Below are 24,002 nucleotides of genomic sequence, written 5' to 3'. Positions count from 1 at the left end.
CTAGTCACAGAACTAGTAACTCTAGTAGCTGTGAAAGGTTGTGCGACCCTTATGCCACGCAATCTGACTCGGGAATCTACGACGAATAGGTGAAAGGATGTATTTAAGATGGAAGCGATAGACGTTTCGAGTCTTTGTGGATGCGATGAAAAAAATGAGACAACGAGACAGAGATGAAAGAGAGCGAGGAAAAATGAGATAAAGCGAAAGACAAAGTTCATCAGGGGTAGTGCAAAAAAGAGGGAGGCGAAGAGTCACGAGAGAAAGGGTTTTCCCTCTCTTTCTCTTCTGGTCCTAAGACGGTCGGTTTTTCTTTCGTTACCGTATGAAACAGACCGAGCACGTATCTCGTTAGCGAATCATTAGCAACTCTTTTCTTACTGCAATTGCAACTGTAACTGCTGCCGCAACGAATCTTCTGCTCTCTCTTTTCTTCCTCTTTGGTTCCTTTCCTTTCCATTCATATTTTTCCACGATACATATCATTTTATTGTGCTGGTGGTTATGGTGGATAAAAAAAAGATGTAGAAACCAGCAAATAGTCATCGTGTAGCCGATATCGAATGTTCGAAGGCCTGTAGCCAATACAAGCGGGAAAAGGTATTTGAGGATTTTATAATGCGGTAAAGCATGGTGGAGGTGAGGATGACGATTGTCGCGGGGACGATCGGTTCCTCTTCTTCTAGCAATGAAATTACTTTGGCTCTCTCGTTCGTTCCCCTCGTCTTCTTTAAAAGCTCGGTTCTTGTTTGTAGTCTTAACTTTCGTTTCGGCCTCGTTCACCTTTCCACCCACCCTATTATTCGTTCCTTTCTACCGCTTCTACCGCTTTTGCTTCGTGAACGCCTTTGGCAAAACGTGGCTCGACTTCGCGACAAACAACGAGACGATAACTCAGCGCTGACATTGCCACCGACACCTGCAACTCTTATCGGGTACGCGACCGCCTCAGGTGCTGTCTATTCAAAGCGTAGACCGGTGAACGCGGTGTTCTTCGTCTATTGACGCGCAACTTCCTGCAGAAATTCAACACTCGTAACAAACTGTTTTCCTAAATCATCATCGTTTACCTCCTTCTTCTCTTCTACCATTCAAAGACTTTTCTCTTTTATGCGATTCCTGGCTTTAGAAAAGCACCCGTCCTTCCAATCTATCGACACTGAAATACCCCTATCGATTTTTCTTCCTACTTTTACACGTTATACAAGTTTCGCTAAAGTATTCGCTAAATTATCGCAGATTACGAGCAAACGTTCGTGAAGGTATATCGAAAAACCACCACGTATTTTCGATAATATAAGGAATTATTGCTCCTGATCGAGAACAGTTTGTCTCCTTTTACGTGGAGTGAGAAAAACAAGTTTGTATAAACGAACCCTATGTTATGTATGATCGTAAGTAAGCATTGACGTTCGTTTGGTATCGCGAGCAAGATAAAAATTTCGAACAAAGTCAAAGTGAAAAATTCGGGTTTATAGAAAGGAAAGGAGGAGATGCGACGGGGTTGCGACGATCAGCTTTCGGCAAATAGAATAAATTTGCAAAGTCTCGGTATTAGAGAGCGGGTCGATTTTACAAGGAGAAGCCGCGAGTAATACGATTGCAAGTGGAATGGGTGGTAGGAAAGTTCGAGGACGGATCGAATGAAATTTGAATAAAAATACCGTCTTCCCTCGGATGGGTTGCCCGAGAGGCAAAATAAAGCACGGCCTTAGCCTCCGAGGGGTCAGCCGACTAGACTCGACTCGACTCCATCGCCAAAATACACCAGGCCTTCTATAATAGCTAGATTTTCCAATAGACGGCACTACGTTCCGGATCACGTACTGCAACTGCACTAGCTTCCCTATTTCACGGTCTTTCCTATCGATTCTCTTGGTCTAAGCATTTTTCAATGACCCATCATTTTCTCTTTCCTCACTTTTTTTTTCACCGCTCCTCCTTACCCAGCGGTGAGATTAATTAAAATTTCTTTTCAACGCGTTCATCACTCTGCTGTCGTTTCATTCAACGAGTTAATATTTTATAAGTAACATAAGAAATTAAACGATCTTCGTTTTAAATGAATATTTTTCAAGGTATTCCTTGCTTACGCGAAAGGTATGTGGAAAAAGTTGTTCGGTGAAAGGTTTCCAAGCGAAAGCAGCTAGTATCTCTGTACACAACTCTACAATCTACAAAGTTGAAATTCCCTGTGGTCAGTCATGGTTTTCGGTTAATTTAACGCTCAGGGCCGGTAAACATGGTTGCTGAATCGTTCGTCATGGCTCGTCCTTTGGGTATAGGTATGTGCCGTGGAACCGACCCGTAACACCATAAATTGCGTCCGATCAGCAAAAAGAAACGCCAGAAATACTCTAAAGAGCCTTCGGCGATCTTTGCTTGTTCTCCAAGATTTACGAACCATCTAAAATCTAAATCGAGTGGAAAATGATGGTAAACTCGCGCTTCGCGTTCCCATCGTTTTATATCCCCCTCTCTTACTTTTAAACACTTTCTTTCGCTGTTTATCTTTTTATCGAGTCGGCTCGAAACTCTTTTCTTTGCTAAACGACTTTGCGCAAAACGTGGATGAAATTTTCTCTCTTTCATGAAACGCGCACTTCTAGTTGTAATTTAATCGACTGATCGATCGAAACATTCTTGGAGAATGTTCTTGTTATTGGAGAAAAGAAGATTTTCAGAGTGGTTACTAAAGGTGAAGAAGCGAACGAAGGTATCGTATCGGCTCAAAGGAGGATCGAATTTGAATCAGGTGTCAAGGAGCAAATGGCCGATCGAGACGATGCTAGGAGAAGAGGAAATTGATTTTGCATTACAAAGACGGTAGTTGGCTGGTGATAATAGGGCGCTTCATAGGCGCAACTACGAGCACTTACCCTCTATCAATTGTCCAATTAAATTATTATTATTCTAGGCGAAATTCGTTGTCTGCTTTTACATTGTCTCATTGGAGCAAGGCTATTTCGCGACTAGATCGCGTTATTGATTCTATAAATCTCGTAACATTCGTGATGCTAATTGACGAATCGTTAATCTCGCCGAAATAGTAACGGATGCGGACAATAATACCTCGGAGAAGCGGAAAATCGGTCTGGACACTGCCGGTCGAATCTGCCACGCGTAACTAAAGCTTAGCTAGGTTGCGAATCAAGCGTCAGGCAGCTCGCCAAACGATAACGCGCTACTACTACTACTACTACTAGTTTCTAGTCCTGCTATTACATTACTTTTCTTTATTTATCTATTTCATCGAATGGATTTGAACGTCGAAAACAACGAGTTCGTTTGCCGTTTTCGTTTCGCCATGTATTTGTCAACCGTGTCGTTACAGCCTTGAAAAATGTTAGAATTTGATTTGAAAATATGAAACGATAACCTTTCTCCTCCTTGTAAACGATCGAATGAATAAAATTCGTTCAAATCGAATAGAAAAAAACAGTAGTACGAGAGATACCTTGATACATAGGTAACTGGTTGTCAATATCAATCTCGTTTCGCTGACTGGTCGATGGGACGGATACGAAAACGAGGATACACGCGTACGCGTAGAGAAAGTTAAAGAGGAAAAGGAGGAGACTCGATCCGATCCGAAGGAGCCTTTTTACAGACATTTCCATTGATGTTTCTTCCTCGGTTATCGATTTCGCTAAAGTAAGAAAATATCGATGACACAAAGCTTGACTAAAATTCAAGCCGTTTTCGTATAATACTTACGATTAGGTATGTGGGTGTGCGGAGACTCAAGGTGGACGGTTCTCGAATCGAGATCAATAGCGAACGTCGATGACGGCTCGGATAGACGAAACGCAAAAAACATCGCTTATCCATTCTCTTCCGTGATTCGTTTTTCCATCGCGCACACGCACTCGTTTTAACCCGAATATCGAATGTCAATAAAAGTGGACGCGATCAGCAATTTCCACCTTCATAAAAACACATTTCCTTCCGAACGCGAACGCGAACGCGAACGCGAGCGTTCGTGCCAATTAATACGCCTTTCATCCAGCCATTTGCTCCTCTCTCTTTCTCCTTTCTGTTTCCTCTTATTCGATGCATTTCTAAATCGGATAAAAGGAGAAGAAAGAGAAGAAAGAGAAGGTAAGACGGTGATATCCAGTCAATTTCGAAGTTAATAACGAATCGCAACGGCCTAGCTTCTGACTTTGCTTAGTTACTGGCAACTTTGATTCTCATTCGGAATGCATTGGAAAAGGTAGAAAGCGGAGCGTGAACCGGAAGCAACGTTCAGGCCGGTTCGAACCAACTGACGCTTCAAAGCCCAGTTTCCAGCCTTTTCAGATTCCATTACCGCAGCCAGCGCAGCGGCGAGAATCAATATTTAAATTTGTAATGAAAACGCCTGGCTATAATTATGGTAGCTTCGTAAACCGTCTAATAAAACGGCCAGCCTTTTTCCTTCCTTTCTTTTTCGCTTTTGCTAAATATTCCTTGTATCATAATCGCGATTACGCGGAAGCAGCTCCTTAAAGGAAGTATCAGCGCGTAGCTGAGCGTCACTGGCAGAGTCGAGTTTGAGTCGACAGTCGAGGTGGAATTGTGCGTGGATCAATAAATCGCGCGTGGAATGGAATGGAATGGAATGGAATGGAATGGAATAGAATGGAACGGAGACGCGAAGCAGGGAATAAAGGGGCTTACGAAGCAGCTTCGCTGGTAATTTCAGAGTAACGTGGACCGATTTTGGTGGAGCAAGTTACGTTATCGCGACACGGTGCGTCACGTCACTAGCCGCAGCAGAGCTTTACCCCGCGCGAGATCGCTATCGACCAACCATTCACCGAAATCCTGCCTGTAACGATCCTCGATCGTCAGAGATTCGGATCGCAACGATTCAAAAAATACCCTGAAGAAAATCGTGATGTTTGAAATTGCGCGATGGATGAAAAGACGAACAAAGCGAGTTTAACGCGAGGCTAGCCCGGTTTGCTTTCAAAGGTAAGCGAACCAACCGGTACTCGCGACTTTGTTCGATTCGACTTTCGGCAAACAGTTGCCCCTACGACCATAATACCGAAAACTACCACCGAAAGGATTCTGCGCTCTCCTATTACCAAAGTTGACCGCACCGAATTTCTCCTTCTATGCTATCTTTTTTTTTCTCTTCGTCTTTGCGCGAAAAGTTTGGAAACAAAGCTAACGTCCTCGAATTTCTCCGTTCTGTTCGAATTGAAGTTGCACGTTTCCATCGCTCGAGGGGTTCCACTATCCACGATGCGCGGATAGTTATCGCAGGAAACGACGACGCGAGTTACAGACAACTACGGCGAAAACTCGGACGGTGTTTTAGTGGAAACACCGAGTTTCCCGAACGTCGACGAGCAGCGGCAGCGACTCGTTCGTTCTCTTGTTGTTCGATGAAAGAATGTAGACAAGATCCAGGACTCGGTTATTTTGGAAACCGTTTAAGACGTCAATGACGCGATTAATTCGAGAGAAATTTGGCTGGTGGCTAAGCTCGAACGAGGCAACGAGGCAACGAGGCAACGCGAACGAAAGGGGAAACGCAAATGCAGAGAACGGAGCGTATTTTATTAATCGGTAGAGGTACCCGCGTTCGAGTTACGTCCGGTCTATCGAGCAACCAAATTGCTATCCTCGTATATACTAGCCAGGGTATTCGCGCGCGTACACACATTCGCGAATAGAAATTGAAACAATACTCGGAATCGCAGACACCATTATCCCGTCTGTTTATCCATCAACGTGGCCGTTTTTCGCGTAGCCCGGCAGGCTAGTAGCCTAGCAGCCTGGCAGCCTGGCAGCCTGTGTTTTCGAAAAAGCCGACCAATGAAAGGCGCGGCAGATAAAGGGGTCGAGAAAGGGGTCGAGAAACAATGAGCGCGCTTCAATTATCGCGCGTGCAAAAAAATCCGCTTATATCCTCGACGAAACCGAGTATCGACCCTTCGCCCCGTTATAACTTTGGCAAATAGCTTTCCCGCGGGGATTTTAGGGAAATCTGGAACACGGCCAATCCCGTACTATCGCGTTACATCGCTCCGTCCGACTTTATATTCCTCGTCTTTTTCTTCTTCTGCCATTCTCGAGTTTATTCGTTTGCCGATGCAACGAGTTTACGCGTTTCCCTTTCTTCTTACTGCTTGTTTCATCGTTTGCAGTTCGTTCGTAATTTGAGAAATTTTCCTATCGTCCATGTCATTTTCTGAAGTTATTTTTTTTCACTGAAATTATCGTATTTCGCAAACAGTCTGGGCAAAGGTTATTTAATTAATATTTGAAATTGGTTAGAAAGAGGATAGGCTGTAAATCAGGGTGGTTTTTCCGTTATCGTTGGTGTGCATTCAGCGAGGGTTAAAGTGGAAACGGTGCTAAGACAATGTCGCCGGTACTTGGTACGCTCTGCCAAAGGGTCCAGACTCGTAACGCCCATTCAAACTTCTAAGACAACGAGGCGAGTAGGCGAGGGTTTTAAAGTTGTACTATTAATCGAGGCAGACGAGAGCGTCGAGTCGCGTCGAGTCGCGTCGAATCGCGTCGTGTCAAGCCGGGGGCGCAGTTTTGTTTTCAAGTGGGCGCACACACGCTTCGTTGCGTAGGCGTTCGTTTAATTATCGAATGTAAATAGGTTCGTTAGGGTCTCGTTTCCGAGCACGAACGAATACGACGGACGTTTCTCTGTTCACTTTCTCCCCCCGTGTTCCCGTGATCGATATAAAAGATTTTATCTGAATCGCGGCGATGCATCACCGCGTATACGAGATCACGTTTCTTTCGGTAACAGTGCGAAACTAGAAGCATGGAACGCACGGTTAACCGCAAAAATCGTTAATTTTCTAAATTGATCGTAATTCGTCGTGGATCGCATCCGCTGCGGTCAACCAATTGGCCAGCTGCCTGTGCACCGCAACAGGTAGCTTTACAATGACGATTTAATGAAGGAAACGTTTTCAACGTTTCGAAATTGTATCGCGCGGTTCGCGCCTGTCTGGACACGATTCTATGTCGGTATGCGTGGTATTTCGGTAAAATAGTTGGAGAATCGAAACGAACGCTCCATTCGTTAACGTCCTCCCGGCCATACGATATCGTATCGATTTTCAATCGACGCTTTTCAATCGCGGAACAACGTAACTACGGAAGGTGTAGGCATTTAGTTATTGTATCACACGAACTAATAAGATGGTTGGCTGGCAATTTAACGCGTCAGTCTTTTCAAATCTGATCCCTGAAGGAGAAGCAGTTACGCGTGTGTTACCGAATCTCCTTCTCATTTCGACGATATTTAACACTAGTTGGAATTGTGGTAGGAGCAAATGGAGAAGAAACGATCGTTTCAGGTGTAGGAGGTAGGAGCGTAGGTTACGGTCGATAGGAAATTTGGAGCGAGCGTTCGCTAGTTACGGGGTTCCGTCAAAGACTAGGAAACTGGGAGAAAAGATTATACTCTCTTCCATCTTTAATCGTTCTGATACTCTCGGTCGTACCCGAGTCGTGTTTCGCACCGTTTCGCGACTTTGTCTAACTTCCAATGCCACTTATCTACAACAATCACCTGCTCACGCAACCCACCTTCTCGAAAGCCTTTATCTGTCAAATGTCCGGATTATGCTTACTAAAAGGAGCTTGGTCTCCTCGAATCGAACGAGTTTGAAACGAGAGTAGACACGGTACGGACAACTGCCGCGCGTATACATAGTCGAAAGCATTCGCGAGCAAACGAACGTGTCACACGCGTATACACGGCCCTCTGTCCTCGAACGTGTCTAAAGATAGAAACATGCCGAAATTAAGCTTAGCAAGAAACTTACGTCTTGCACGAGGCTGAGGCTGGCCAATTGCATTCGTGACGCGACGCGACGCGACGCGATCTAAATTTCGGACAAAGATGCGGTTACGTTATAGTCGCGTGCGCGTACGTGGAGGGATAGTTTAGGAAGGACTTGCGAGAAAGTTGGCATCGCGTATGATCCCTCTGGTGGCAAGTATGGGGAGTAACGGGCACACATTCTAGGAATTCGGCTTGGTCGAAAGGAAAGGTAAGGCAGGGTAGAACGGAAGGAAGGAAGGAAGGAAGGAAGGAAGGCACGCGTGGTGGGTGGAGGGAAAGGAATCGGTGGGAATGGCGGTGGTAAGCGAAAGGGGAACGTACGAGGGTTGGCAAAAGAGGGGGTTGAGCGGTCGGCGGCGGGTGGCGAAACGTCAGTCTGTCCTGCGCTGTCGAGGGGAAGGAAGCGCCGCTCGTCGTCGAGCGCGACGTCGAGCGCGACGAGCCGACGAGCCCGTACCCTTTAGTTCGCGTTTGTTCGTCGTCTCGAACACGACATTTACTCGTTTTCGGTTGCGCGATTGGTCGTCTCGCTTTTCTATTCTTTTCCTTCTGTCAGTTTTCTTCAGTGGAACCGAGAACGATCGTTTGTCCGTGTCAGCTTCGTTAGAATTTCGTGTAATCAACACCTACTTTCTTCCATCCGGTTTCCCATTTACCCCTCTCCCTCTCTCTCTCTCAATATATATATATATATATATCTCTCTTTCTTTCCCTTCTCCTTTCTGTACTGACTTTGTTTCTCTTTCGTATATCATCCCCTTTTCTGTTCGCTTGGCCGCCTTTTCGTTGTCTTTTTTTCCCCTTCTTCTTCTCTTTCTCTCACTCTGTCTTTGTCTCTCTGTCTCTGTCTCTCCGTCGCACACCCTTTCCGCCCTTGTGTTTTCTTTTTCGTTTCCTATGGCTCCTGCCATTCATCCGGTTAACGCATTGGAGACTATTTGAAAGTGGATCTGTTGGAAAAACAGCAGCGTATTACGCAGCCATGGACCGATCGCTACGGACTCGTCGGTCAGCTGCGCATCGACCACCTTCGAATTCGGGTACGTCCACTTGATTTTTTCTTAACGAACGCAACCATCCCCATCTGCGACGACTTCTTTCATTTTCCAGAGGTTAGACAGGGAATCATCGCTCTGTTACCACTACATTGTAACGTGTATTATCATGATTGGTTTAATTAGAAGGAACGCGAGACGTTCCCCGCAACAGACAGCGTTTAATTCGCGCGATCTCGAATCTCCCTGGAGTCTAAGAAACCGATGGCTATAATTGCATTCCCTTTTGCGCACCATCTTTAAGAAGTTCATTTTATTAATCTTGACTGGTTCGCGCTTTTTGTTTTACACATATGTACCTTCTTTACCGCGTTGCTGGTATATAAATTCCCTGTCGACGAATAATTGCTCTGCTGGCGTGTCCAACCTGACGGAAGCTCGTTCACGTTCGTAGAATGGCTTTAAACCGCGTTTTTAGAACGATCGTAATTACGCGCTACCTTTTTTATCGAGAAAAACAGCTCTGCGAAGCTTAACCTATTCGATTTCTGTCAAGAAAGAAGAATTCTTTTTTTATTTAAAGGAAATTTCTTTATTTTTACGTTTTCACCGACGAATGGATATCGTACTTTTGAAATAGGTATCAGCACGAACGAGACTGAAGCTTATTTTCGGAAGAACTGTTTAGCCGAAAGGTCCCTTTAGGTGCGAGTAACGTTCGATTGCATCGAATAGTTTCTTGCTACTTATCGCGGTCACTTTCCAAAGAAACTTCATTGTCCTCAATTCCTACGGATCAGTTATCGAGTTTGAAATTGATTTTACTACCGTGTCTACTATCTCGATGTCTCGTAACTCGAAGATCGAAGGTGTACCTTTTCGATCGTGTCTCCAAAACGCTTCGAGTTTCGCTACACGGTATCTCGGAGATAAGTAAACAATACCAGGCGTCGTAATTAGTCGTAATTAGTCGTAATTAGGAAAGAGTAGAGAGCATAATAAGTAAGGGGTGATGGGTGATGGGTGATGGGCAAAAGAAAAACGTAACGACGTATCGTTTGCTTCGAAATCGTAGAAATCGTAGAAAGCGTAGAATGGCGCGGAAGAATGAAAGGGAAAAAGGAGAAGGATTATTTGAACGGTAGGAAAGCGAGTACGTAGGTTTGATTCGGTGCGCTCGTATCTGCCGTGGAATAAAACCGCATCGTTCGATACCGGTTTACCGTAGCTGGTAACGCTAGACGCGTACAGATCGGTCAGAAGCGCGAATTTCCGTCCGATTTTCCGAGAGTTCGCCGTAGCTGCGGTTTCCATTAGCCGCATCCCCTTTCCCCTCTGACCCTCCGACGCGACGCATCGATGCTCCATTCCGATCCAGTCGGTCATCCTCTATCCAAAGCTCCATATAAAACGCATCGACGGTTTTTTGCGGTTGGTAAACATTCGAATCGTTTGACGCGAAAAGGACGTCGACTAGAAAAATCGATCGATACCAGCCGATAAACCGATCAATTTCGCATTTAGACACGTCCATCGAATTAAACCGCGTATCCCTTTTTATTCTACCGGATAGGGTCACAAATTCAAGTCGACGTTACGCTGTTTTTCCGATTTCCGACTGTGACTCTTCCACGTACCTACGTACCTACGTACTTACGTGCCGGGAGAAAAGAGTATAAAAGGACTGACGGTGCCATCCTTGAACTAGGTCGAGCAACGAATCCTGCGAAAATTGTTACCTCCGCGATCCGATGCCGACAAATACCGTCGCGTCGCGTCGCGTCGCGTCGGCTTCTCTCATGAATTGCAAATCTGACCATTGTTTTTTTTTTATTCGCATTTCCCAACGGTATATGTACGTACTGCTTAGTCGAGTTCCCAGCTTCTTCTACCGAATAACGTTCGCAAAATAATCGATTTACCAGTTGAACTCGTCGAGCATTTTTCTAAGGTCGATCTTAACTTTTGTTCACGTCGCACTGCGTTTCCTCCACCCCGAAATTAACTTTATACCGTCGGATTATCGAACGATCGACCTCATCGGTTTCCTCGGCTTTCTTTCGCGCGAAATTCTACGAGGAGGAGATTGCTTGCAGCGTAATTGAATCCCTTCCTGCGGAAGTATTCGCTTTGCTTTCACTCCCAGAGACGCCTCTTCCTTTCAGCCACGCGTTTGGTACGCGCCCTTCTTTGCCGGAAGGGGTTTGATTTTCGCCGAAATTCGAGTACACGTTGCTCGATACAAATCAGAATTCGATATTTTTTCAGGTTGAGTCTAAAAACCGTGACAAGAAGACAGGGATCGACGAAAACGAGTCGCTACAAAGGCAAACAGTATTTGTCGAGGGGAAAAAGTGCCAAAGAACTGTGGAAAACTATTCGAAGCGTACTAATGTATAAAGTTAAGGAGCCAATGAGACAGGAAGTAGACGGAAGATAAGGGTAAGAAGAAAAGAAGAGAAAGAAGGATGAAAAAAGGGGTTGAGTGGAAGAAGAGAGGATCGTGGTAGGCCGGAAGGGCAGAGGCGACGCGTAGATCAGGGTTGATCCGGGTCGATCGGTGTGATGGTCTCGGGGTGGTGTCCGTGCGTGCCACTCGGCCGCCGAGAATCATCGGCTCAACAACAACAGTCGGCCTCCTCGTCGAGGAGTTTCGGGAACGACGGTGCACCGTTCACCGTCAGTGCCGCGACCGATCGCGCAGAGATGGTCCAGATGTTTTATTACGAAAATCGCGGCAAATGCTGCAAGAAGCTTCTCAGATACAACGGCTATCCGAACAAGGTAAGGTCTATTCCATTTTCAGTCTTACCTTATTTTTCTTTTCTCAGGAATTTTTCAACGTCGCGTCGCGCATCGCGTCGGTTCGTATACTTTTCCTCGATGCAATGGTTGAAGCTTTCGAACGCGAGTCACGTTCAAAGGGAAAAAGGAACGGTATCTTCCTTTTTTTCCTGTCCCGCTTTATTTTCGTCTGAAAACGTTGCGAAGATGAACGTGCTCTGCTAATCTACACGAAACGAGTAGAGCGAAGGTCGATTTCTTTGCGGTCACTTTTCGCTCGATAACTCGATAAATTTGCTAGTGCCGTATGAGGGAATGGGGAAGGATCGGTTATAGACGGTCACCATTCCTTCGAGATTCTTGGCAAGCCTTCGCTGACACTCGAAACTAGACTCCGCCTCCTTCTTCGGCTCGTTTCTTTTTATCCTTAGTCGTTATCGAAAGGTTTGTCACGCTGTCCGATAGCTGCCGGATGGTTGGCGAACGAAAGAATAAGAAGAAGGCCAAAATCGTTCCAAGTATCCGTGCGCCCCCCCCGGGGAAATAAATCGATTCGCTATCTGAATAGCCATTATGCGGACGTGGCTTGGAGGCTTGGAGGCTCGGTAGATTGGGGGTGGTTTGGGACGTTGGTTGGTCGGTAACGGCAGCCGAAGCGTATAGTCGGAGAAGTCTGAAGACGAAAGGCAAAAGAGGGTCGCGCGACTGGCTGGTTGGGAAGAGAAAGAGGAGGGAAAAGGGGCTGAGAGATGGAGAACCGAGAACCGAGTCGATGCCTTATCCGTGCAAGCTCGTGGAACTGGGCTAATGCTTCCAAGTTTCAGAACTCGTATCGGTCGGAATTTTCTTTCAATAACCGAGTTATTATTCATTCTGGCCATTTATTACCCTTCTTCTCTGCACAAAGTTTCCCCTTCTTTCGCAAAGGGGATGCCGTGGCGTGCCGACATTCCTGCGATTCGTACTGAAGGGGAAAAGAAAATTCGCGTTCCACGCAGAAACCGGTATCCAACGTATCTTCTTCGCAAGGGGATGTGTACTTACCTACCTACTTGGATCGGCCGTCGTCGATCGCCCGTAAAATATTGCATCGAGTCTCGTAAAAAAGAAGCTTACGTTGTCGACCTTATCTATCTGGCTTTACCACTTTTCGACGGGAAACTTTCTCGACGGGTTTGTTCTTTCCTTTTTTGCAAGTTAACTTTTTCGTTGCCCGTCACTCTGTCGCCGCAATGTCCATTTTCAAAATTATTCTTTCTCGTGCGTTCGCACAGTAGTACAACAGTATAGTACAGTAGTAGATAATTTGCCTCGTGCCGTGGCTGGCGAAGCTCTTAAATATGCATGAGTACGATTTCCCCGGCTGATTTCGTTATCTGCATATTAAAGACTATCAAACACGAGCCGTCTTTCGACCTCAGTTTCACCGGCAGACAGCTCTTCTTCGTACGTCGGTCACGAGTTTTGCTAAGCAAACGTTTGCTCCGTTCTTCGCGCTTTGAATTTTCCTTCCAGTAAGACACGAGTGGTTTCCTGAAATTTTCATTCACGTCATTTTTCAAAGAGAAAGAATATTGATACGTACATACATATATCGTGAACGCGTTTTGCGCGTTTTGCGCGTTTAGCACATTGAAGCAGTGTCGATGATCTCGATGAAAAAGCTCGTTGAATGGTTCAGATGGAAACGCCTCCGACTTTCAGTGTCCCAGACGTTCTTTGTGTCGGCGCGATTAAAGATATCTGGATGAAAAGGTTTCGTTTAGTCCGCGGCCGTTTGCCCTTTACCTATTCGGAAGACTACGGGAATCGAGGAAAGGAAGAAGAAAGCGAGGGAAAGCAAGCGCGTGCTCGCGTTGTAAAACATAACCACCACCATCCTTGACTGAAAGATTTTTCTTTTGGTGTCAACACCGGGCCGAGATCGTTCGAGCAACGTGACGCTTTTTCTTTCGGTACGACGCGACGCGACGCACGTCGCTTACGCGTCATCGATCGCGACGACGAAACTCGCGAGCCGATAAAATCCCTCGTGACGAAATAAAGCGGGCGCGAGTACCGCGATTAGACAGAGTATCGGAGACGGCGGAGTATACAGTCGGCAGAAGAGAAAGCATACAGGAAAGAGAGAGGAAGAGAGTAGGTCCAAGAGCTTAACGATATCAGCGAGAGAGACGGTGTACCGAAAAGGACGAGGGTAGTAGATAGTAGTAGAGGGTAGTAGAGGGTAGTAGAGGGTAGTAGAGGGAGATGAGGATTCGGAGTAACGGCAGAAGCAGGAGCAGGAGCAGGAACGGGAACGGGAACGGGAACGGGAACGGGAACGGGAACGAGTGCGAGAGCAATAGAGAGAGGGTAAGAGAAGAGGGGATGCTAGGCGGTGGAAAGGATGTGGGACGTTGGAAAGGGGGAGAAGAGAAACGGTCGAGGAGAGAGGCGAATGTAGGGGGAAGCAGGGAGAATCGCGGAAAAGAGGCAAGAGGGTGGATATTCCAGGCTGCACCCCGTGGCTGTCCCAGCGCATTGCCATGGCAACCGACCCTGAAACACCCTGCGGCCGTCGCACCATCGGAGCTTTGCTTTCCGATGATAGTAATAATGTATCCTCGCGTTTTCGTTGATGTAGGTCGCAGGACGTTACGATGCTATGGCGGTAGGACAGACCTTTCGCGACCTCCTCTCGACCTACATAGTATCACGAGTCGCGCAATTACCTGCTCTTTCCCTAACTTTGCTCCCTCCCTCCCTCCTTCGAAACTTCTTGCCTCTTAACACTTTTGACACTTCCCCACTTTTTCGCTAATCCAAAATGCCGATAATTGTACAGCGACTGTTTCCTATCTGATAATGAGCCGATTCTAACTCTAATCGCAAACGTTATTACCTTTTCTGACGTCGCTTGAAAACGTCGATTAATCGATCGGTTAAAAAGAAGAGGAAAATTAAACGCGATCAAGAAGAAAGAATAGCAAAGTTGAAGGGAGGAAACACGGCGTGTTTGTCGATGAGTCGCGGCGAGTGGCGTCGGCGTTTTTAATCGGCGCCACTTGTTTCTAACGACCCTCTTTTGTTTAAGTCCCTACTACACGCCGCTTCAACCCTACGATGCGATGCTCCCAACCTCTGCTTCCGCCTTCCGCCTCCCGCCTCCCGCCTCCCGCCTACTCTGTCCCGCAGCACGTTTCCTGTCACTCGTCACCCGTTTCACCTTTCCTGTTATCCGTTACCCACACTACCCCCTATGTATTTCTCCTAATCGCGTCTACTTTTCGTAACCCTTTCACGAGCAAACGATCGAACCACGATTCCCTTTTCAGTTCGCCCTTTCCGCTTTCCAGATCGAATCTCGTTTGCAAAGTTTATTCTCGATCGGATAAGTAGTATAAAACGTAATTTCGGCGCCGACTGCCACGCTAAAAATGGACGCGCTTAGTCAGACACGTGAAAGTTACGCTCATGAAAGATCTCAATTTAAATCTGCAATTATGGTATTAATTGATCAGCGTGACAGTCAAGGTGTCAACGAAGGTGTACGATCAAGTTGGAAAGCGAAGGCGATTGAAAAAGATGAGGAGGAGTCAGAATCGTCGAATGTAAACGAATTTCGGGCAAAGAGCAATTGTTTGGGTCGCAAAACGTAAGAGACTGCGAAGGAAAGTGGAAAGAAAGAAGCGCCTCAATTTAGAGGGAGGCTGATGTCAAAGGGATCGATCGATCGGAATCGAGCCAAGCCACACAGAACGGGTGTCGTTCGACGAACCACCTTCCAGATTGACCGACTTCGAACGAAAGAGGAAGATTCGTCCGAAGAGGAAAAGTAGCTGAGGGAATCTAAAAAGCTGAGTTTATTAAATCGAACGGAGACGAACTATCACGGAGGAGCTCTCTTGGGAAAATCTGGGTCACTGATCGTCTTCGCGAGTAATGCGACAGATATGGTATACTGCCATGTTGGCAGTTTTGAATTTATTATAATTCAATTAGGTGGGGAATTTAAACCGCTAACTGGACATTGATTAGTTAAAAAATTTGAATCTCTAATGCATGCTGTAACATCGAAGTAGCGGTGCTCGTTTCGATCGAAGCGTCGTTTAATTTTCATCGTGAAATCCCTCGTAGCTTACTCGGTATAGGAATATAGGGCTATAGGAAAAGGTCGTTTCGTTGAACGAACGGGTAACGAGATTAAGCCCGTCGCATCTAATTAGGTCTGTAGCGTGACAGGTGTAAAGTATTGCTGACCGTCGCGTCGCGTCGCGTCGCGTCGCCTCGCGTCGCCTCGCGTAGGATCGGTAGGTACCGCGATTTCTGGGATTTCGTACAGAGCCGGATTTAATCTAACTTGTACATAGTTGCGCGTCTATCTACCTTTTACATGTACCTACGCCCCATGTATAAACATAAAGGTGTGAGTGTGTGTATATATATTTATTGTCTGGAAGGGTATCGTGCTGTCGGGCTACCGTTTTCTCGGGCAACTAACCCAGAAAATACCCGGTGCTTTGTCCTTGGGAACCCGACCACTTGGGCTTTCGTTACCACTTGAAATTCTGGTTAAAATTTCGCTCGGGGCACCTCCATAATCTTTTAAACTTTTCACCGTGAAACTCGCAAGTTTCTTTCGGAAATACGAACACTCGCAACGATGCGCGATGGGACGTTGCTGTTCAATGGATGTCATCTTTCGCTTTCTTTTTTGGGATCCTCGCAAGACTTGGAGTTTCGACTTTCAAATAGCCATGGGGCCAAAGAAACGCAACACCGGCCGACGAAAGGAAAGGAGTAAATAAGATGATAAACATGCGCGAGTTGTTGGATAAACAAGGGAAAATGAAAAGAAAGAGTAAAAAAAGGAGGTGGAAAGTGGGAGATGGTGGTGGTATAGAGGCGGGGACAAGAATAGAGCGATCGACAGAGCAATGGACCGAAGCAGCGGATTATCGGATTAACCGGTATATCCGGGGTGCGTAGTATGGGTAAAGTAGGCGAACAAGCCGAACGACGCGACGCGACGCGACGCGACGCGACGCCAGTTAGATATCGTATGCCGCCGGCTGAATTCAGCTTCCAATTGGATTTGCGTGTATCGGACGATGTCGAATCGGAAATAACGCGGACTTTTATGAAATCAAATTGTCGTCGCTTCGCTACTTTTCGTTTGTCGCGTCTTCTGCATCGTGGCGAAAAATTTCGCCATGAAGCGAGGAACACGTCAGGTCGATGATCTCAACTCAAACGAAAGGATGTATTCGAGGGAGAATTTTCTGCCTTGTCGCCTCACGTCATGCCGAAGAAACTTTCAAGACAATCGTTACGAGAGTATAAAAAGTAAGGTGAAAGCCGGAAAACTACGATGGAGTTTATCGTGTAAAAAAAATAATCGGTTTAGTAATATGGAATAGTTACGCGTTTGAAACGAAACGTTTCGGTTTTGCGCTCTATTTGGTGCAGAACAAATTTTAAACGCAACCCTGTGCCACCAGCAGATTTAACGACGCGCGAAATGCTCGACTAGAATCACTATCGACAACGAAACAAACAGTTTTGAAAAATGAAAAATACGCTAATTTATTGTAGAAAAACCCGACGATTCATACGCGTGCATTCGTCTTGCACGTTGTTGTTGGTTTCGCCGGTGTTTCTACGTTTTCGAGAAAGAAGAGAAAGGGGAATTCTGCTGAAGAAGAAGAGTCGTACTTAGATACCGAAGCTACTTCTCGAGAAAACTTTTCTTCCTTACTCTCGATATTCTCTTCTTCGAATAGTTTTCAAGCATCTTGTCGTTCCTTTTTCTCTTTCTACCGACTCGTGAAATTTCACGAGCCAGCGATATAGTTTTATCACGAAACTACTCAATTTGCATCAGCGCAAAAACTAAAATATCTAAAATATCGAACCTTTCTGTGTGTCGTAGGTGCTTTTGTTTCCGGAAGAGGGTTGGGCGAGAAGCGCGAGCAGTTCCTACTGGACTTTGACACCGTTCTGGTGGAGTCGAAGTCGATGCAAAGTGGTGGAAGTTGCTGGAACCAGGAGGTAAGTGGCCGGCGTGGAAATTTCACAGGATTTTTTCTCCTGTCAGAAGCGTTTAGTCATGAGCTCGTCGAGGCGACGGATAATGGCGTTGTTGGGACGTTAACGAGGTCGTTCGAAGAGGAGGATGCCGATGGGCACGTACACCGTTATGACGTTTTGTCGTAATCGTATTCCTTTCGCGGACGGAAGTTTGTGCTTTCGGATTACGTGGCTGGAATGCAGACGAGCTGTTTGCCAAACGTTACTAGCCGAAAATTACGGGGACGAGATATTTCTCTTATTTTCTCTTCGTAAACTGATCTCGCGTATTCGCGACTCGTCCTTTCGATTCATTCTGCTTATCGTTAGCTTATCTGTTTTAGCTCGTAACGCCAAACTACCGACAACTAATTACTTTGAGAATTTGCCAAGAGAAAGCAATTAATCGAAACATTTTGTTTCGTCGAAAGTTGGTGTAAAATGTAAAATCTGTGTCGTGCGCGACACTACATAACTACATATGTATGTACGTGTATCGAAAGGAGCCGCTACACGAACCTTTGATAGCGAAAGCGGCGTGTTTCACTGCTGAAGCTGCTAATTGCACCGTATCCGTTAACTTGAGTTATCGCTCTGGAATACGTCGTTTTGTCCTCGATAGCGCGCTAGTCACGTTCCTACACTCTTAATCTGTTAAAACGGCCGTCAGTTTGCTCGATAAACTTTCCGATTTATGGCATTGATTTTGGCTAGCTCTCCTTTCTATCGCGGTCTCGAGAGATTCCCTAAATATTCTATCCGGTAATCTTGTCGCTGTGCCGCAATACCAGGAGCATGTCAAGTCAAGTCAAGTCGAGGCAAACACGCTGCACGCGACTGGTCCTCCATTCGAACTGTTTCCAACTTTCCTACCGCAACGCAAATACGCGACTGTTTGCGAGCTCGGACCACGCTCGCACGCGACACCGATCAAAGCTCACCATTTTCGCTTCGAGGGATGATTCGTCTATCGGTCCATCGGTCCATCGGTCTATCGTCTGAACTCGAAACAAACCACCCATCGCTGTTTCCCGCATCGTTGCTCTTTACTTTAAGGCTGGTGGTTTCGAATCCGTTCGTTCGTTCGTTCGTTATTATCAGACGCGTCGCGCAACATTGATCTAGGAATAGAGGATGAAAAAGAAAGAAAGAGTGTACGCCGTAGACGTAGACTGTTGAAACGCAGCGTGCCGGCCAGGTCGAATGTCGAAAGGGTGCTTCTGCTTCGGTTAGAAGTTTCCTTTGTGAAGCGAATCGAGGGCCGGTGGAAAAGTCAAAGCACCAGCAGCCACGGTGGATTTTAAACCGAGTGTTGGATCCGCCGCACTTCAATGGAGAGCGTTTAAACTTTTAATGATCGTCGCCGGTTGAAGCGGCCGCCGGAATAAGCCCCTCGAGTCACTGGGGAGAGTTGCGCCCTCTTCTCCTTCCTCTTTCTCTCTCACCCGCTCGTTAACCATTCCTCGCTCTTCTTTTCCATCCTTTCGCTTCCAAAAATGCTCCAAGCTTCACGCATTTGCCCCATCCTTTGCTAGTTTTTCCTTTCGCCTCTTTATCTTTCCCCTCTCTCTCTCTTCTGACCTTTCTTCTTTTATTAATTATTCTTGGCTCGTTTCGCCCACACGATTGTACGGCATATTTTATTTCTTCTTCCCTTACCTCGTCGGCACTCCCACCGATCGTTTTCATTCTCGTGACGAATTTTTTCCCCTTTGCGTTTCCTTCACGATTTTTGCACTAACTAAACGAGCATCGTGCAAACGGAATAACGAGAACGGCGTTAATAAATTGCCATAAGCCGTTGAAAGTCCAGACGAAGGTAATCGCATTACCGATTTACGGCGCGATAAAATACTTACGGGGTGTAAGCACTGTCTGTCGCCTGCAATCTGTCGAGCGTCGAGAATCAACTCGTTTTCTTAATTTATCGCTGAATGTCGAGGATGTCGAGGATCTCGAGGATCTCAGCCTCGGGCGACGATCCTGCGTTTCGAATAAATTGCGGTACACGGTTTACCGGCAGCCGCTAAAAGCCTTAATTGAATGTTATTCGACGTATACATTGGCAAAAATGACAAGCGCCGTTAATAAACTCGTAAAATTTGCAACCGTTTAAATCGCGATTTCCATTTACCCGTTTCGTCCGGTTAACGCGTTACTCATCGAATTAATTGCTGTTTCAGGTACAGCACTCAAGCGAAAATGGTGGACACGGGAACGGGCACGCTTTACATCATCGGCTCTTTCAAAAGAATGACGACCGATCCTGATTTCAAGGTATATACATATACCTAATACCTTCCAGGGCGATCCTCTTCTGCCTCGGCGTATCACCACCACCCGATTTCATTCCCTCTCCAACGATTCTAAAAGTATTGTCATTTTTATCGGCCGATCTACATATGAGCGAGAAGAAGGTGGACCGTCCTTTGTTTTTCTTTCTGTCGACAGTTGTACCTGACATCGAACGTGTCGTCGAGCGACTTCAACATGGGCTACAGCATGACCGGTACGTTGGAGCGTGGCTCTAAGAAGACCAACTCCTTTCAGATGACTCACTTTGCGGTGATTCGTCGACGAGACTACGAAAAGGCCTACGAGGATTCGAATCCCACCTAGTGTCCGTCCACACCCACGCTCTCCGAGTGTGGGGATTGCGAACACTACACGTAGAAGGAAAGGGGTTTCGATAAGCGTGCTAGCTCTTTCGCAACAGAGAGAGTTTCTTCTTCTTCTTCTTCTTCGCGATCGACGTCCAGCAGCAGCAACTCCTAGTCTACGAGCTTCAGCCTTTCGAAATCGAAAGGTATCTTATAAAGTTGACCGCGTCACCTGCCAATTTAACGAACGTAACGGCCAGCAATCAGCCGCGTGAACGAAAAAGCAAAAGCGAAACACGTCCAAAGGTAGCGTTTAACTTATCTATCGAATTAAGTACTTAGTTTTTAACTAGCGACGAACGATACCAAAGTCGAGTATGCAAAACGACGGTAATCGAGGATGCCGTCGTTCCAAAGTATTAGCACGTAAGTCGTCGTTAATTTCTCGCAGGCGATAAACACGCAACCGTACGCGTCTTTCTATCCGCCTTTATTTCGCGGTATTCATCCTCGGTAGCAGCAGCAGCAGCAGCAGCAGATTAGCAGCAGCTTGCTTACGCAAGTAATTTCGAGTTTTCATCTTTTGCGAGGAAAGCTCGAGCCATCAACAACCGAGAATCGTCCTAGAATCGTCCTAGAATCGTCCTAGAATCGTCCTGGGATCGTCGTGTATCACCGCAAAGTCGACGCGATACTTATCTATTTTTGTTAACGAGTAGCGATACGCGGCCGTTACACGACGCGTCTCGATCGAAGCGAAATTCTTGATCCTGCTCGTCGATCTTCGTGATCGCGATCCAAAGAATTTTTGTACCTTCAGCTTTGCTCAACACTCTATTTAATGCCAAATACGAACGACACGTAAATAGGTGTAAGATATGTTCCAGAGATCGTTAATTAGCGTTAGACGATCGACGGAAGCCACGTGCCAAAACAAGCTTCGGTGTACCGTACCTCTCGATAATCATTTTACAGCTACGCGTTCGCACTTTTTACAACTATCTATGTTTTTTTTTCGTCTCTTTAGTCTCTTTAGTCTCTTTCGTGCATGCCATCGTTTCCTAGAAAACTCTATCTATTAGTCTCTATTAACGCTATTACGCGTTACAGGTTTCAATGGTTTTTCGCGATTCGGTGCTAGCGAACCAGCATCTCTATCCTTCCTTACCTCTTCGCGCGGTAGTTTAGTCAAATAGAAAGTTGCTATGAAAACAGCATTTGATACACTTTCGAGAAGCTAGATCGATGTCGTAGATGGTTTAGCGTAGAAATGTAACGCGCTTCGTTTTAGCAGATTCTAGTCGTTAGGTGTAACGTAGATCGCTCGTAGATTCTGATTTTTTAAACTCGGACCGCACAAAAAAGACTCACTCGGGTCTGCCGATAAGTAGAAAGCGTTCTTGTTCTTGTTCTTATTCTTGCTTACCGGCACGATTTCGATGTGTTCGCTTCTTTTCGAGTAGCAGCTGACTTAGATGGATTCGTAGATTCAGCAGTTCGAGTGAACGTACGTCCGATATCACGGTCCCTCCTAACTACTTAGCCGTAGCTGTGACCCACGAATGCACGCTTTCTTCGCGATCGAAAGAGAAGCGACGTCTTATCTTCGTCAAACTGCACGACGGGTCTTTAGTTTGTCTTTAGAACCTTGTCCGCTTTCGAGCTTTCATACGAAATCGTTCGAAGTAACGAAATATGTACTTAGGTATGTAGGTACCAATCAGCTTTCCGACGTCCACGGTTCGACGATTCGGATGGAAGATAGAAAGCGATCAACTAACGTATCTACGTATGCTCCTACCAGTAGACAGAGGTTTATCAACGTAGAAGTACCGTAGCAATTAGTAGGAAGTTCGATGTGATCGTTATCGTAATCATTATTGTTATCATCGTCGTTGTCGTCGTCGTCGTCGTCGTCGTCGTCGTCGTCGTCGTTGTCGTTGTCGTCGTCTCTGTTTAACTTCCGTTTCGCGCGACGGAAATTAGTTGGCGTTCGTCCGCGTCTCCTTTTTCGACTCGAAATATGGCTAGTCCAAACGGGAAATTTTATTTTTTCTAGGCGGCTAAGATCGTCGATTAGCGCGAGTTTAACAAAATGAAACGTAAGTAGCGTGGACAGGCGAACGACGCTCTTCGACTACTGTCCGTCGCCGGAAACAGGAAAAAGCTCGGATTCTGCTTATCGTTGGAACACACCCTAATCAGATCCTCTTTACCGTTATCGTGCATAAATTCGAGTAATTAGGTAGAGTAGAATACTAGTTAGTTTGCTTCTCGCCTAGTCGAATTATTATTTCGTTCCAATCTTACTCGTACGCTCTATCTAGTCCAGAAAATCTTTCTCCTCCCGTATCTCATTCGAGTGTCGTTGTAATCGATGTGTAGCTAATTTAGAAAATTATAACGGATGTCGATAGGAAATCTGCAACTTGTATCTTTACGATTATCATCAAACGGATTGTTAGCTGTAAATGTATATCGGTCTTAACAGAAATACGAACGAAACATTCGTATTCAAAGCTATGGCTGTGATCTTGATTAATCGTAAAACGGTTCATAAAAGAAAAAAAAAAAAAGAACTATATACATATATACGTATATATTATATACCATATATGAATATATTATATGAGAAATAAGTAGGTTATGACGACGCATGCAGCGACAAGCGACGCGATATTTTGCCAAATCGTTGCGTTCCACGGACTTGGGCTTACTTCCGCGTTAAACATCCCTATACACACGTCGTACACACCTGCAAGCTCGAATCCACAGGAAGGAACGCGTATTACGTTCTCTAATTCGGTGCTAAAAATCACGCGCAACGTTCGCGTCCACTTCACCCTACCTAATTCAAACGTGTCATTTGCTTCCACTTACACGATTCTCCTTCGTTTAATCAAAGAGACGGAATCAAAGAACGTTTTGCCAACCCGGACAAGTTTGCGATGAATCAAAAAAAAAATAAAAAAAAATAAAAAAAAATAAAAAAAAATAAAAAAAAGTCGCGCCACTCTTCCGGTGATGTTGCGAAAATCAAAGCATGTTCGAATGTCGTGTCAGGAGTATGTAAAGATTTTGCGAAGGAAGCGCAGCTCGGCCTGCGACAAGTCGTTGCTCAGAAAGTTTGAGGAGACTTTTTGTATTTTCTATAAACAACGCGATTCTAATTCTCCGTCAGCGATAGAGCCGAAAGGGCACCCTCCTCTCCCTAACCCTCTCTTTCGCTCTCAATTTCTTTTTTCTACGCTTCCGCTTCTCTGGAAAAACAAAGACACTGAGACCTAGGCGGAGAAAGATAGGGGAAATCGCGGGCTGTTTTCGGTTCTCCAGGAAACGGAAGCGAGCGGAACGAATCGAGTAGGAATACCGCGATGCGCCGCTGCCGCATCCACGTATTTTCACTACAGTCCTGTCTACAGTCAATTCATTTTGTATTTATACCTAATCTATATGTATCTATCGTCATAATTTATGCCGAAATAAATGTTACATTTACGCACAGCGAAACGAGAATCGTTCGATTTCTACATCCTATCTTTCCTTCCGATCAAACTTATTAATCTGTAGAATTCAATAATAATCAGTTTTTTATTTATTTCACAAATTCATTTGATTCCTGTACTTTTTTTTCCGTGGGAAACGAAAGAGGGAGCTTTGTATTTCTCATGGTCAGGATGAGCTGGTCGAACAAATGCCCTCTCAAATGATTACGATGCTCGTGGAACGTCGCGCAATTATCGAACGTTGAAGCGAGTA

The 24,002-nt window shown here is 45.7% G+C and overlaps 2 protein-coding genes across 4 annotated transcripts; one reads left to right on the top strand and one right to left on the bottom strand.

Annotated features, from left to right (window-relative positions):
- Nucleotides 1-3,249: 3,249 nt before the first annotated feature.
- Nucleotides 3,250-4,045, bottom strand: LOC114877603. The gene is made up of 3 exons (XM_029190388.2): nt 3,718-4,045; nt 3,458-3,649; nt 3,250-3,335 (listed from the first exon to the last, which is right to left on the bottom strand). Exons 1-3 carry the CDS (start codon nt 3,818-3,820, stop codon nt 3,250-3,252), a joined length of 381 nt encoding a protein of 126 aa, XP_029046221.2. The 5' UTR covers nt 3,821-4,045.
- A 1,739-nt stretch (nt 4,046-5,784) lies between these two features.
- On the top strand, nt 5,785-23,753 carry LOC114877580. 3 transcript variants are annotated; one of them, XM_046288088.1, is made up of 6 exons: nt 5,785-8,021; nt 8,779-8,853; nt 11,077-11,592; nt 17,507-17,625; nt 19,827-19,920; nt 20,095-23,753. In XM_046288088.1, the coding sequence occupies exons 3-6, from the start codon at nt 11,374-11,376 to the stop codon at nt 20,260-20,262; spliced, it is 600 nt and encodes a 199-aa protein (XP_046144044.1). In that variant the 5' UTR covers nt 5,785-8,021; nt 8,779-8,853; nt 11,077-11,373; the 3' UTR covers nt 20,263-23,753. The 3 variants fall into 3 exon arrangements, 2 of the variants coding, with proteins under 2 accessions (XP_046144044.1, XP_029046168.1); XR_003789598.2 differs by lacking the exon at nt 5,785-8,021 and having other exon boundaries at nt 8,056-8,853; nt 20,095-20,549; nt 20,695-23,753; XM_029190335.2 differs by lacking the exon at nt 5,785-8,021 and having other exon boundaries at nt 8,056-8,853.
- Nucleotides 23,754-24,002: the final 249 nt, after the last annotated feature.

Source organism: Osmia bicornis, chromosome 12, assembly GCF_907164935.1.
Source record: "Osmia bicornis bicornis chromosome 12, iOsmBic2.1, whole genome shotgun sequence".
NCBI classification, from domain to species: Eukaryota; Metazoa; Arthropoda; class Insecta; order Hymenoptera; family Megachilidae; genus Osmia; species Osmia bicornis.
This window is presented reverse-complemented; position numbering and strand designations above follow the sequence as displayed.